This window comes from Pongo pygmaeus, chromosome 23 (genome assembly GCF_028885625.2).
Source record: "Pongo pygmaeus isolate AG05252 chromosome 23, NHGRI_mPonPyg2-v2.0_pri, whole genome shotgun sequence".
Classification (NCBI taxonomy): domain Eukaryota; kingdom Metazoa; phylum Chordata; class Mammalia; order Primates; family Hominidae; genus Pongo; species Pongo pygmaeus.
The window spans coordinates 42,342,436-42,355,922 of record NC_085931.1 but is presented as its reverse complement, the minus strand read 5'-3'; the positions used below and the strand labels follow the sequence as shown (position 1 = coordinate 42,355,922).

General features: G+C 44.6%; 1 protein-coding gene across 3 annotated transcripts in view; it reads left to right on the top strand.

The window, feature by feature from the left end:
- The window catches only part of EIF4ENIF1 (eukaryotic translation initiation factor 4E nuclear import factor 1), a 55,592-nt gene extending 46,177 nt beyond the window's left edge, over positions 1 to 9,415 (top strand). For 2 of the 3 annotated variants that reach the window (XM_063663200.1, XM_054470415.2), the window contains exons 13-19: positions 532 to 611; positions 1,198 to 1,340; positions 4,074 to 4,158; positions 5,667 to 5,799; positions 6,665 to 7,009; positions 7,906 to 8,070; positions 8,653 to 9,415. In XM_063663200.1, the coding sequence (XP_063519270.1) occupies positions 532 to 611; positions 1,198 to 1,340; positions 4,074 to 4,158; positions 5,667 to 5,799; positions 6,665 to 7,009; positions 7,906 to 8,070; positions 8,653 to 8,894 (1,193 nt within the window). In that variant the 3' untranslated portion in view covers positions 8,895 to 9,415. The remainder of the gene's footprint in view (positions 1 to 531; positions 612 to 1,197; positions 1,341 to 4,073; positions 4,159 to 5,666; positions 5,800 to 6,664; positions 7,010 to 7,905; positions 8,071 to 8,652) is intronic. The other variant, XM_063663199.1, reaches the window with a different exon arrangement.
- The last annotated feature ends 4,072 nt before the right edge of the window (positions 9,416 to 13,487 follow it).

The following is a 13,487-nucleotide window of genomic DNA, read 5'->3' as shown; positions in this document are numbered from 1 at the left end:
TGGCTAATTCAGAATGTGACTGAAAGAAAAGTTCCAGAAAGTGTCTTAGCAAAGTATTTACGTGGAATGTCGTAGTGTTCCTGCCATCCTAGGCCACTTTAGGCTGCTGGCCACTCTGGCTCCTGCCAAACAAACCTTGAGAGGCATTTTTTGAAATCTTCTGTCCACAGTCAAACGGATAGAACGGAGAGAATGTGTACTCTCAGAGCAATGGTGTCTGCTTTAGTACCAGCTGGCTTAGTGATAACGGGACAAATTGCTGGCTAGAAAAGCTCTTCTCTCCCAGAGAGAGGTCTTGGCTTTAAAAGGAGCAAAGCTGATGGCTTAGTTGAGAAGCAATTTGGACAGTGCTCTGGTTGAGGTCCACATAGCCCACTGTTGGGGCACAGAGGGAGAGGGACATCTATCAGCCCAATAAATCAGTGCTTTCCAAGAGATGGCGTTCAGCAAGAAATGGCATGCGTTAATGAAAATGCCTCCCTGATGCACACATACCATGTTGGTACTCACTGAGACTAACTTTCCTAACAGGTTTCACACCAGGACCACAGCAGCTACTCGGAGATCCATTCCAAGGCATGCGCAAACCCATGAGCCCCATCACGGCCCAGGTCAGGCTGAGCTCTTTCTCAAACTCAATCTCTTGCTTGCCCTTCACCCTATTGGTGCATGGGGAGTGGAGAGCTGAATTGTTGTGATTCTTAAAAATGGTTTTGAGGCCAGGCATGGCGGCTCATGCCTGTAATCCCAGCACTTTGGGAGGCGGAGGCAGGAGGATCACTTGAGCCCAAAAGTAAATTTAAAAAATGAGCCAGGTATAGCAGCATGAATCTGTAGTCCCAGCTACACAGGAGGCTGAGGCAGGAGAATTGCTTGAGCCCAAGAGTTTGAGATTGCAGTGAGCTATGATGGTGCCACTGTACTCCAGCCTGGGTGGCAAAGTGAGACCCTGTCTCTAAAAGAAATGGTTTTGATCTGTATTTCAAGCTCAGTGAAGGTTAGACAATTTGCTGAATAATTCAAGTAATACTTAAATTGTTAATCTTGTTTACTGCGATGGCAGCACAGTTTAGTCAGGTTTGCAGTATCTAATTTTTCTCAGCTTCTGCTTAACATACCTTTCTAAGAGTGAAGAGAAACCTTTGTAGAAAGTGTGGTGTCCTTACTCTTCTCCTGACCCTCCCCTCTCCTTTTCAGCAGATGAGCCAGCTGGAGTTGCAACAGGCAGCTTTAGAAGGGCTGGCCTTGCCACATGACCTTGCTGTACAGGCAGCAAACTTCTACCAGCCTGGTTTTGGCAAACCACAGGTGGACAGAACCAGAGATGGATTCAGAAACAGGTAAATTACTAATCCTGCTCATGTGGAGATTTACGGATAAGTTTTCCTGAAACTAATAAATTACTTATCTGCAGTATAATTCTGTTGTACATACTGTGGTATGTTGTTCAGTATGTGGTAGAAATTCCATCCCAATCCAAATCAATAGAAGAAATAGATTAAACAGAGGAAATATGATTAAATTCTACTGCAAGGCATAGGGCTTTCATTCTATATGGTTTTATTTCCGTTCTCGATTTATAAATTACTTTTTTTCTTTGAGTTTGCTAATTAGCCATATGTGGAAGGGATGCTGCTCGCCTAATTTACCTCACAAGATTGTTATGAGTAAATATATTTTAAAATCTTAGGATGTTTCTACCAGTTAAACAATTCATTTTTACAAATGAAACTAGCATAGCTCCTTATTCCTTTCCCCACAGATTCAATGTTCTTACCAAACTCCCTTGATGCAGGTTTGCTACATCAGCAGTTTTTTGGCCAGAGCTGACAGGTTTGTTGATCAGGGCTGTTAACAAGTAGATTACTGAGTTCACTCTCCTCTTTTTTGATAGTTGCAACAAATGGTAAAATGAAATTAATCATAAGTTGGGGAGAAAAGGGAAAGGAGTGGCAATATTATTTTATTGTAAAATAAAACAGACAAAACTATATAAAACAAATGTGTAGCTTATTATAAGGCAAACTTCCTTGTTAACTACTCAAAGGGCCTCCATGTGCCCTGTGCCAGTAATACCCCTTTTCCTCCTCAGAACTCTCCACTGTCCAGCCTTTAAAAGTAATCACTACCTTAATTAAAAATAAATAATTCATCACCAAAATACACATCCCTGAACACTATAGTTTAGTCTACCCTTAAAATACTTGGTACTTAATGTTTTGATGTGATTCTTAAAGTTACTACCACAGTGCCTCAGTGTTTTGCTTCTGCTGGTTTTACCTGTTAACCCTTTCAGAAGACACTGAGACCAGGAGATACCCTTATACAAGCACATCCTATTTATAGCACCCTTCCACCGAAACAGAGCTCCAGACTGGTCTGCTGAACCCCTCTCACGTGCTTTCTGTCTATAGCATAATGCAGTTACCTAGTATTCATTGATGTGATTTGTGACTTTCAGAGTACTTTTAACTTTTTTTTTTTGGAGACAATCTCTTGATCTGTTGCCCAGGATGGAGTGTAGTGGCACAATCTTGGCTCACTGCAACCTCCTCCTCCTGGGTTCAAGCAGTTCTCATGCCTCAGCCTCCCGAGTAGCTAGGATTACAGGAGTGTGCCACCACACCCGGCTAGTTTTTTGTATTTTTAGTAGAGATGGGGTTTTGCTATGTTGGCCAGACTTGAATTCCTGGCCTCAAGTGATTCACCTGCTTCGGTCCCCCAAGTGCTGGGATTACAGGCATGAGCCACCGCACTGGCCCAGAATTTTATGTGATCTTTGTATCAACCCTGTGAGGTAGATGAGGGGGGGTACGTAACTGCATTTTACAGATACAGAAAACAGGTTTTTAAAACATGGCTTACTCAAAACTAGCAAGCATATTTGAGTCAATGTCAGTCTAGCCTTCGTGTTTTGGATCAGCGTCAGCCTCTTAGGTCCTCCCTGTGTACAGTTGTGTCCCTCCAACAAACATGCCTTTCCCCTTACCTTGCTTTTTTTAATTGTATTCATCACTGTCTAGCATACTATTTATTGTTTGTCTCCCTGCCTGTAGTAACCCCACTCCATCCTGCAGCCCCAAGAATGTAACCTCCATGAGGCCAGAGATTATTTTTCTTTTATTCACTGCTGTATTCCAAGAACCTGGAACAGTGTCTGTAGCAGGTGCTCAGATATTTTTACCAGAAGGAATGATAGGTCATATGGGACCCTCAAGTTTGGGGTTCATTTTTTAGTCACTCAGAATAGTACTGAGCTGTCTGTCCATGTTGTCATACACACAGTCACGGCATGGCAGCAATGGGGTACTAACTAGAAAGAAGCCATGAATTTAGGTTTTCCATCTATCTGTGATTCAGAGAACTTCAGGTCAGTGACTATACTTGGGCCTTGACCTTTGAGGCCTGAGGTCAATCTTGTGTAGACCAAGAGTGGTCCTAAAATAGCTGAAACTCTTGATTCTGTATTTGATTTGAACGAGTGTCACACACAGCATCAGTTCTATGCCAGGCACTGTGCTAATTACTGCTGCTCCCTGCCCAGTGAACCACAGGCAGCTCAAGAATGAAGGCCCTCCCTAGCGCACCTCACTGATGTAGTCTGCAGTAAACTATACACCAGCTCTGGATAACCCTACAACTCCCAAGTTCCTGTACCTATTCCGTCTACCTGAACTGTTGTTCTCTAGCTTCTTCTTGATCGCACCCTATGGAATGCAGCTTCTTCCCTAGGAAGCATCCCTGCAGTGCCTTGTTATTCCTTCTAACCCCTCCATTTTCCCATTGTACTTTGTTGGTGCCTAATATCTACATGCCTTGGTTTGCTCTAGGTGACTGTCTCCCCCACTAAACTGAGAGCTCTTACAAGACTGGGACTGTGTTTCATTTTGCTTTTGTCTTCCCTCAGAGCTTAGCATGTGCTTTTGTGTATGTTAGGCCTAAATGCTTGGGGAATTGAATTGGATAAGGGAAAGGGGATGTTAAAATTTCTAGGCTGGTCTTGAGTGTTATATGGTTTTAAGACTTTAAGTTAAGCAGATTGGGGTTCATGCTGATAATTGGTTTGTTCACAGGCAACAGCGAGTGACCAAGTCACCAGCACCAGTGCATCGAGGGAATTCCTCTTCCCCTGCCCCTGCTGCCTCCATCACAAGCATGGTCAGTGACCTTTAGTAACTGTGAAGGACTTTAAGGCTTCTCCCTGTTTGTGCGTGGGTTGTACCACTGTGTGCCCTAAATGTCCTTGAGTTCCTTCCATGGAAATAACTGACCTAGTAGTCTTTCATACCTATTAGGTCTTTCCCTTTTAGGACACAGTCTAAGTCTTAGGATTTTAATGAAGCCCGTATATTGGGGAAAATATGTTCCAGCAGAGATGATCATGGGCCAGGGCACACGAGGTGATATAGTATGTTCAAAGAAATGAACCAGGTGTGGGGAGACAGGAGGACAATAGTGAGAGACAGGAGGTGAAGTGGACAGAGGTGACTGGGTCAGACAGTGGGGAGTCTATTGAAACTTGCAGGGGAGTTCACAAATTCGGATTCACCACTTCAGGTCTCAGTGATATAAACTAAGGCTGGAACAGAAGGGTTTGCTTATATGCAGTGAGAAGTCTAGTTTTATAACTATCATTACTTTAAAAAATGTTTCATTCCAGCTGGGCGTGGTGGCTCACGCCTGTAATCCCAGGACTTTCAGAGGCCGAGGTAGGTAGATTGTTTGAGTTCAGGAGTTCAAGACCAGACTGGGCAACTTAGTGAGACCCTGTCTCTACCCCAATACAAAAAATTAGTCGGGCATGGTGGTGCACATCTGTGGTCCCAGCTATACTTGGGAGGCCGAGGTGGGAGGATCACTTGAGTCCAGGAGGCAGAGGTTGCAGTGAGCCAAGATCCTGCCACTGCCCTCCCTAGTGAGTCCCCGTCTCAAAAAAAATAAAAAAAGTTTCATTCCCCACAAATCTTTATCATCTAATCAAAGCTGATAGAGAAGAAGGAAAAACAACTTTGCTGTGTGCTTCAGAACCCTGCGTGGGTCTTTGCATCAGTGACCTTGAAGGCAGCAGGGTTTGGAAAGAACTTTTTTGTTTATAAGTCATGCCCTGTCTCCTGCCATCAAAGATGTGGGGTTGTTTGGTGAGAAAAGGCAAATACATAATAAAATCACCAAGGTAGAAATAGTGAAGAGGTAAGAAATGACTCCAAATGATTAATCCTGATGGCTGAGGAGACTATTGAGATAAATTTGATTTTTCTGGTAGCCAAGTTAAGAAGGGAAATATTAGGAGTATGGAGTAATTCTGGTTTTGATGTTATCTTTGAAATGTCCTTTCGCAGAAGGAAGGTCTGTTGCTCCAAGTTATATTTCTGGCCATGTTCTTTCTCTCTTGCCAGCCTAATCCCAGGCTGGGAAATGTGTGATGCAGAGGCTGCACAGGCATGTCCCCATTATCACACAGTTGTAAGCAAGGGATAATGTACTTGGGACACTGCCTATTTGCCCCATTCTGTTTTTCCTCCAGCAGCTACAGAACAGAATACTACAGTTGGCCTATGCTACCAATGTGAGGACTCTTTGTTGAGTATCTCGACAAGTTAATCCTGGCTGAGTATTAGAGAAAGGCACTTAGAGAATGTGCTAATGCCAATTGTTTTTCTCTGCAGCTTTCTCCTTCCTTTACCCCTACCTCAGTGATTCGTAAGATGTACGAGAGCAAAGAGAAAAGCAAGGAGGAGCCAGCATCTGGAAAAGCAGCTCTTGGTGACAGTAAAGAGGATACTCAGAAGGCCAGTGAAGGTACTGCAGAGCTGTTAAGGGCACTGCTCAAGAAAGTATGTGATGGAGAAAACATGGGCCTGAGCGCTGACCAGCCTGATATTCTATACAAAGCCCTGGGCAAGACCACTGGCTTCTCTGGACTATGGTTCTGTGTGTCAGTGAGAAGGTTCTGTGTGTCAGTGAGAAGGTTCTGTGTGACAGTGAGAAGAATTGGGCCAGCTCACAATTGCTTGGTTGCTTGAAATTTGACCAATCTAAGAGTGCTACTATCAGATGGGTAGAATGAGTGTTAGTTTAGAATCCTTAGTTAGGCTTCAAAGTTGATAATTGGTATACTTATTTGGCAAATTAATATAATTCAGCTAGTTTTACTTCTGAAAGATTATGTCTAGCCTGTGGAGACTTAAGTGTCCAACATAGAAAATATGTGAGAGGCTTTTAGGAGTTGCACAGTAGGGATTGTGAAGGACGTGGTAACATGCGGATTCCAAATTAGGGTTTACACAGGTGTTAAAGTATAGATCTGAGAGATTTTTGCCTGTGTTTGAGAAGACTTGGGGTGGGTGGTGGGGAGGAAATCCTGTTGGTACTATTGAGACAGTTTGGGTTCTTTGACCAGACTCTAATTGCCATTTAGATTTTCTGTTGTGATGGATTTGCATAATCTAGGCCACAGCCATTTGTGCAGAGAAAGGTGCCCAACAATTCATCTTCTGATCCTGTTTATGAAGCAAATGATGGTTCCTACCGTGTAGTCCTCTAAACTTGTTAAGGGTATCAGATAAGAATTGTGACCTTAAGAAATGAGATTTATTAGACCAGTGGGAGGCCACAAGTGTTTGGGAGAGGTTTACCAAAATATTTTTTGTTTGGTTCCTCACAGAAAACCTCCTGTCATCCAGCTCTGTACCCAATGCCGATCGAGACTCGTCTCCCACTACAAATCCAAAACTGTCAGCATTACAGAGGTCTTCGTGTTCCACCCCACTGTCCCAGACCAACCGTTACACCAAAGAACAAGATTATCGACCTAAAGCAACTGGGAGAAAAACACCTACCTTGGCATCCCCAGTTCCTACAACACCTTTTCTCCGCCCTGTCCACCAAGTTCCCCTTGTCCCCCATGTCCCTATGGTTAGGCCTGCTCACCAGCTTCACCCAGGGTTGGTACAGAGGATGCTGGCCCAGGGAGTACATCCACAGCATCTTCCAAGTTTGCTCCAAACTGGTGAGTTTCCAACCTGACTTGGGTGTCGTCAGTTTGTGGGCCTAGAGGACAATTGTTGGCACTGATGAAGTGCTATAATGTGGGAGATTTCCATCCCGAGAAAGATGTTACTAGATTCTCCCATCTAACTGGCAGGCAGTGGGCCCAAGCCAGTCAATCCCCTAGTCCTTTAAAAGATTAGGAACCTAGCTTGAAGATTTTTTTTTTTTTTTTTGGTAGAGACAGAAGTTTCACTCTTGTCTCCCTGGCTGGAGTGCAGTGGCGTGATCTCAGCACACTGCAACCTCTGCCTCCTGAGTTCAAGCAGTTCTCCTGCCTCAGCCTCCCAAGTAGCTGGGACTACAGGTGCACGCTGCCACACCCGGATAATTTATTTTGTATTTTAGTAGAAACAGGATTTCACCGTGTTGCCCAGGCTGGTCTCAAACTCCTAAGCTCAGGCAATCGACCCACCTCGGCCTCCCAAAGTGTCAGGGTTACAGGTGTGAGCCAGAGGATTCTTCGTTCTTTTTTGAGTCAGAGTCTCGCTCTGTCGCCCAGGCTAGAGTGCAGTGGCGCGATCTCTGCTCATGGCAACCTCTGCCTCTCCCGAGTTCTAGGTCCCTGCCTCAGCCTTCCGAGTAGCTGGGATTACAGGCGCCTGCCACTACACCTGGCTAATTTTTGTATTTTTAGTAGAGACAGGGTTTCACCATGTTGGCCATACTGGTCTCAAACTCCTAACCTCGTGGTCCGCCTGCTTTGGCCTCCCAAAGTGCTGGGATTACAGGCATGAGCCACTGTGCAGAGCCCTTCATTCTTAACAAACTTCCAGATCAGCAAAACTGTACAGTGAAGCTGGAAAACTTCCAGGTAATGTTAAAACTACTCAGCTGCTTGCTTTTTCTGCTCAACAGGTGTGCTTCCTCCTGGGATGGACTTGACTCACTTACAGGGAATATCTGGCCCCATCCTGGGTCAGCCCTTTTACCCTTTACCTGCTGCTAGTCACCCTCTCTTAAACCCTCGTCCTGGAACACCTCTGCATCTGGCAATGGTGCAACAGCAGCTACAGCGCTCAGGTAGGTTCAGGAATGTGACAGGTGAGTTTGGGACGGACTTAGGGAGCCTTGAAGCTTTTAGGACTAGTTTCCAGTGGAGATGAATTAACACTTTCATTCTTTAACTTGTTCTAAGTTTGGGACAAAGTGTAACCAGATAATAAGATGAAGTAAATTGACCTCTATGCAATTTGGGATTACTGTTCCTGCAAAATCAGTGGGAAAAGCCAAGTGTGCTCTGGCTTTTTCCTTTGCCTGTCAGGAGAGAGGGCTGAGAATCCAACAGAGGTTCAGCATCCGGCCTGCCCAGGGTATATGCCCCCTCATCAGTTAATGTTGCTGCTTCTGTGATGTGGTTACTTAGCCATGAGAAGTAGCGGTCATGTCATCCAGGGTGGGTTTTCAATACTGGTAGCTTCTGAATAGTTCAGCTTTCCGTGGTACTGTTTTCTGGCATTGTTGGTATTTTGCAAAGGAGTTTCTAAAGAAGCCCTAGAAAAAATCCTCTAGTAAAGACTTTTCTTTGGATAGGGTTTGAATGAAGCAGGGTCTAATAAACTTTCCTTCTCATGCTGTGAATGATAACCCTTCTTATCTCCACAGTTCTGCATCCTCCAGGCTCTGGTTCCCAGGCAGCAGCTGTCAGCGTTCAGACAACCCCTCAGAACATGCCCAGCCGGTCAGGCCTGCCCCACATGCACTCCCAGCTGGAGCATCGCCCCAGCCAGAGGAGCAGCTCCCCTGTGGGCCTTGCCAAATGGTTTGGCTCAGATGTGCTACAGCAACCCCTGCCCTCCATGCCCGCCAAAGTTATCAGTGTAGATGAATTGGAATACCGACAGTGAGCAGGGCAGGCAGACTCAACTAAGCCCGGACCTGTGGTGGCACCCTGGGCAGGACCCTGCTTCCTCATCTCGGGTTGGTTTATGGGCTTTTACTTTGGCGCACTCTGTGTGAAGCTATTTGGTGGAACCCATGCATCTGGTGTGGTCCGCATTATGATGGAAGGATCTTAACCAGTCGAGTGGAGTGTACATTGTCTGAATACAGGATGCACAATGTTGTCAATCCTGGAAATGGTCTTTCTTTTTTGTAAGATATGTGAATGAAGTGTTGGTGTCCTCACCAAGAGGTGGCACCTAAGGGTTCTGAGGAAATAAATGTATAGACCCTTATGTACAGACCTGTGTATAAACAACTTTTGTATATACATATAGGATAGCTTTTTTGAACTTATACAGCTGTACATAAAAGTAGCTGATATTAGTTAGGCCTGTGTCAACAGTTTGGATTTTTTTCACTTGTACATTTGGGATTTTCTTTTGGTTGATTAAAATTGCATATGCTAAGTGTGTGAATGAAGTAACTGACATTGTTGTGTTTATTTCCTCTCTGAAACCCTTCCTAATTTTGTTTGGAGACAGGGTCTCACTCTGTGTCGCCCAGGCTGGAGTACAGTGGTGCAATCATGGCTCACTGCAGCTTCAACCTCCTGGGCTCAAGCAATCCTCTCACCTCAGCCTCCCAAGTAGATGGAACTACAGGCACACACCACTAACTTTTTTCTTATTTTTTGTAGAGGCAGGGTCTTACCATGTAGCCCAAGCTAGTCTTCCTAATTTCTAACCAACCAAGCTATGCTCAGTTATGTTCCTTTAGGGAAGTAATCTGAAGTTTAACTTTTTCTTGAAAACCCATGGAAATTGGGCACTGTGGCTCACGCCTGTAATCTCAGCACTCTGGGAGGCAGAGGCGGGTGGATCACGAGGTCAAGAGATCAAGACCATCCTAGCCAAGATGGTGAAATCCCGTCTCTACTAAAAATACAAAACTAGCTGGGCATGGTAGCGCACACTTGTAGTCCCAGCTACTCGGGAGGCTGAGACAGAAGAATCGCCTGAACCTGGGAGGCAGAGGTTGCAGTGAGCTGAAATCGCGCCACTGCAATCCAGCTTGGCAACAGAGTGAGACTCCATCTTAAAAAAAAAAAAAAAAAAAAGTTAATTGAACTCTATCTTGATTTAGGAGAAATCAACTATGGCCTTTTTCCTTGAGCTTTAAAGACCCCAATAGGTCAGTTTATACTGGACTGACCCTATAGATAGCGTAGCCTTGTGGCTAATACCAGGATATCTATAGTGTAATTTCCAAGATTAAACTGACCTAGTGAAAACAATTTGTTTATTGAGGAATCATCTATTACATATGGTAGTTTCTCTCAAACAAATCATGTTTACTGGGGCATCCTGTTTCTCTAAGCTCAGAGTTCTGATTCAACCCACTGAAGTCTAAGAATTTCCCTTAAGACTCATGCATTAATTGACTCCTTGTGTTCTGTATCACATTCCTTAGCTCACAATTGTTTTATTATTCACCTTAACTATTAGTATATACATAGCACTGACGGATAAAGATTCTACAGAGTACAGTATGGTTCTGAGTCCCCTTTCCTAACTGGAGGTTTTTCAGTCCTGCTATGAGGTGATACTTATTTCCCATGCTACTCAAGTTAATTTACCAGAGTTCTAGATATTTGTCCATTTAGGACCATGTTAGGACTCCATGCTAAAGGGTCAGATAATGAGGTAAAGATCAAGGTGGTTGGATTTTTGACTACAAGGGTAGTAGAGTCTTGGGCAGCCTAAGTCTTGACTGTTTGTTAGGGAATAATGACTATAAGCCTGGAACTGCCCACCCTGCTGTACTTGCAGGAATACAAGAAAGCAGGTCACCTTTCAACAAAACCTGGCTTTGTGGATTATGCATGAAGTCAGTCTCTTCCTGGTACTTTTCTTTCAACCTCATTAGTAATCCCCTTCCCCCATGCTATTCACTCCATGTGATTCCTCAGCTTCAGAAATAGACCCTCTGTTTAGAATTTTTGGCAAATGCTTTCTGGTTTCCACAGGTGGAAGCTGGAAAGCAGTCCCAAGTGTCAATGGCAGAACACAGATACCTGAATCCAGTTCCACCTTTCCTGTGTATCCTCTTCCACTTATCTTACTTCCCCTTCATGTTGAACCAACGTTAATAGGTGCAAGGTAAGGAGGACTGGGTTGAAGCTGCTAGTAAAGGCTTCCTTTTCAGGCTAGAAGCTAGTAGGACAGAAACAGGTACCATGCAAAGAGCAAAGCCATTAGCTGGTGATTGGCAAATGGAGCCAGAAGGAAATAAGGGAGTATTGCTAAGAGTATCAGCAGAAGCTAGACATACAGGTTTCAGCAAAAGTATTTTGGTAAACACAAGGACTAGAAGAAGCAGGAGGGTTGGCGGGGGTGGGCAATAAAGGCAAACGACACATTAATGCCGTCTTCAAGGAGCTAAGACCTTGATATAGGATGAGGGCAGAGAGGAAGGGATGTCTTTGGAGAAACTTTTGATGTCTTGCAGGCACGAGATGAGTTCAGAAGCAATCAGTGCCGGAAGGATGTGCAAAATAAAAGTTAAGAGAAGCTAAGAATATAGAAGGCATCCTGAAAGTAAAACAGCTGAGGGCCACAAAGCATATCATGGAAAATCTGTTAAGCAGGGGAGGTCAGGAGAGGAAAGAATAGTCCCTCCCAAAGGAAGCAGTTAAATAAGTCTTTGGGAGGTCAGTGGTAAAAGGAAGTGGAAATGAAGTGAACAGAGTGTGCAGCTAGGCCTTCCCCTAGGAGATAGCTACTGAGTGTCTTTTAAGCCAGACTCTATTAAGAGGGAAGGGAAGTGGGAGGTCCATTGGCCTTTCTTTGTGAACTATGAGCATAAACACAAACCAAGAATGATGATAACTTACAGGGTTAAATTCTGGTTCTTCAATAATTCTATTCCCTTCACCAACAATTGATTCAAAAATAGACATGTGACCCAATTTTAGGCCATGAGACAAGGACAAACTGGGTGGCTTCTGGAAAACAGCTTCCCAAAAAGGTAAGACCAAGTTCCCTTCCATTTCAGCCGGTTAAGGTAGCACTTTCTGCTAAATGCAGCTAAATGTATTCTAACTAGTTAAATGGCACAGAACAGTGGATCTGTTTACTTGTAATAAAGTCAGGAAAGAAACAGGAAATTCAAATCATGCTATGACAGCCAAACCAGTAAAGTCTTAGAGTTAATGAGGAGAAAGCCTTTAGCTGTACCTCCACAGTGACCATACCCTAGGCAGCATTCCCAATACCAAACACACCCCTCTCCCAGAACTGCTAAGTCTAAGCCCAGAGGAGAAAAGGGAAAGGTAGGGTAATTCTCTCCTCAAGGAGACCAGGGGTCCCTGGACCAAGCCATGGGGAGGGTGCTAAATGATGGACATAAAGCCTATTCACAGCACATCCTGAGGCCTTAGGATGAACTGGATTTCAGCAACCTTCTCTCCCCAACATCTTGGCAGTGCTAAATGCTTGCTCAATGAAAGTGAATTTTGGCAAGAAGAGTCCCCAGAAACCCAATATGTTCTGGCTGGAGAACAAACCTTCCTGGAAATCTCATAGCTCAGAAAGCCAATGTTTCCCTGTTCCCCTGCAGGGTTGGGGCAGGCTCTAGACCACGGCCTCTATCATGAATGCACCAGTGGTATCAAGGCCGATATTCTGAAAAGTAACTAGCATACCAGGCTTCAGGAGCTTACCTTCCGGATCTGGGGACAGTGACAAGCCCAAGCTCCAGGAAGACTATCAAAGGGAAACAACTGCTATTAGGGCAGCAGGAGAAACAAGCACTGGACAGAGGCTGAGTATGTGAATAATCCCACACTGTGATCTCTCATGACCTGCTAAAAGCTCTGGCTTGCCTCATTTGAAGAAATAATCAAATTCTGTCTTGCTGCAAACCTATTCTTCCTGATTTTCTCAGGGACTACTCTATCATCTCTGTTGTCCATACTGAAATAATGTTTGACTTCTTCCCAAGAGCAAGTTAGTTAACAAGTTTAAGATTTCTCCTCCACACTTACATGCCCATACCCTCCCTTTTGCCCATATTCTTTAATTATTTAATTTTTATTTCTTGGAGACAGGGTCTCACTCTGTCACCCAGGCTGGAGTGCAGTGGCCCATCTTAGCTCACTGCAGCCTGGACCTCCCAGGCTCAAGCAGTCCTCCCACCTCAGCCTCCCGAACAGCTGGGACTACAGGCACGCACCACCATGCCCAGCTAATTTTTTAAATTTTTTTGTAGAGATTGGGCCTCACTATGTTGTCCAGGCTGGTCTCGAACTCCTGAGCTCAGCCGATCTTCCTGCCTTGACCTCCCAAAGTGCTGGGATTACAGGTGTGAGCTACTGGGCCCAGCCCCCTCCACCCATATTGTTACCCACCACACCAAAATTTTCATCAACCAATTTCACATAATCAGAGCAATCCCCTTAAATTCCTATATTCCTAGCCCCCCAAATATCTGATTATGTCCTTAGCATCCTCTCAAGTAGTCCTGACACTAACCCGCCTCCTAAACCTTCCACCTCC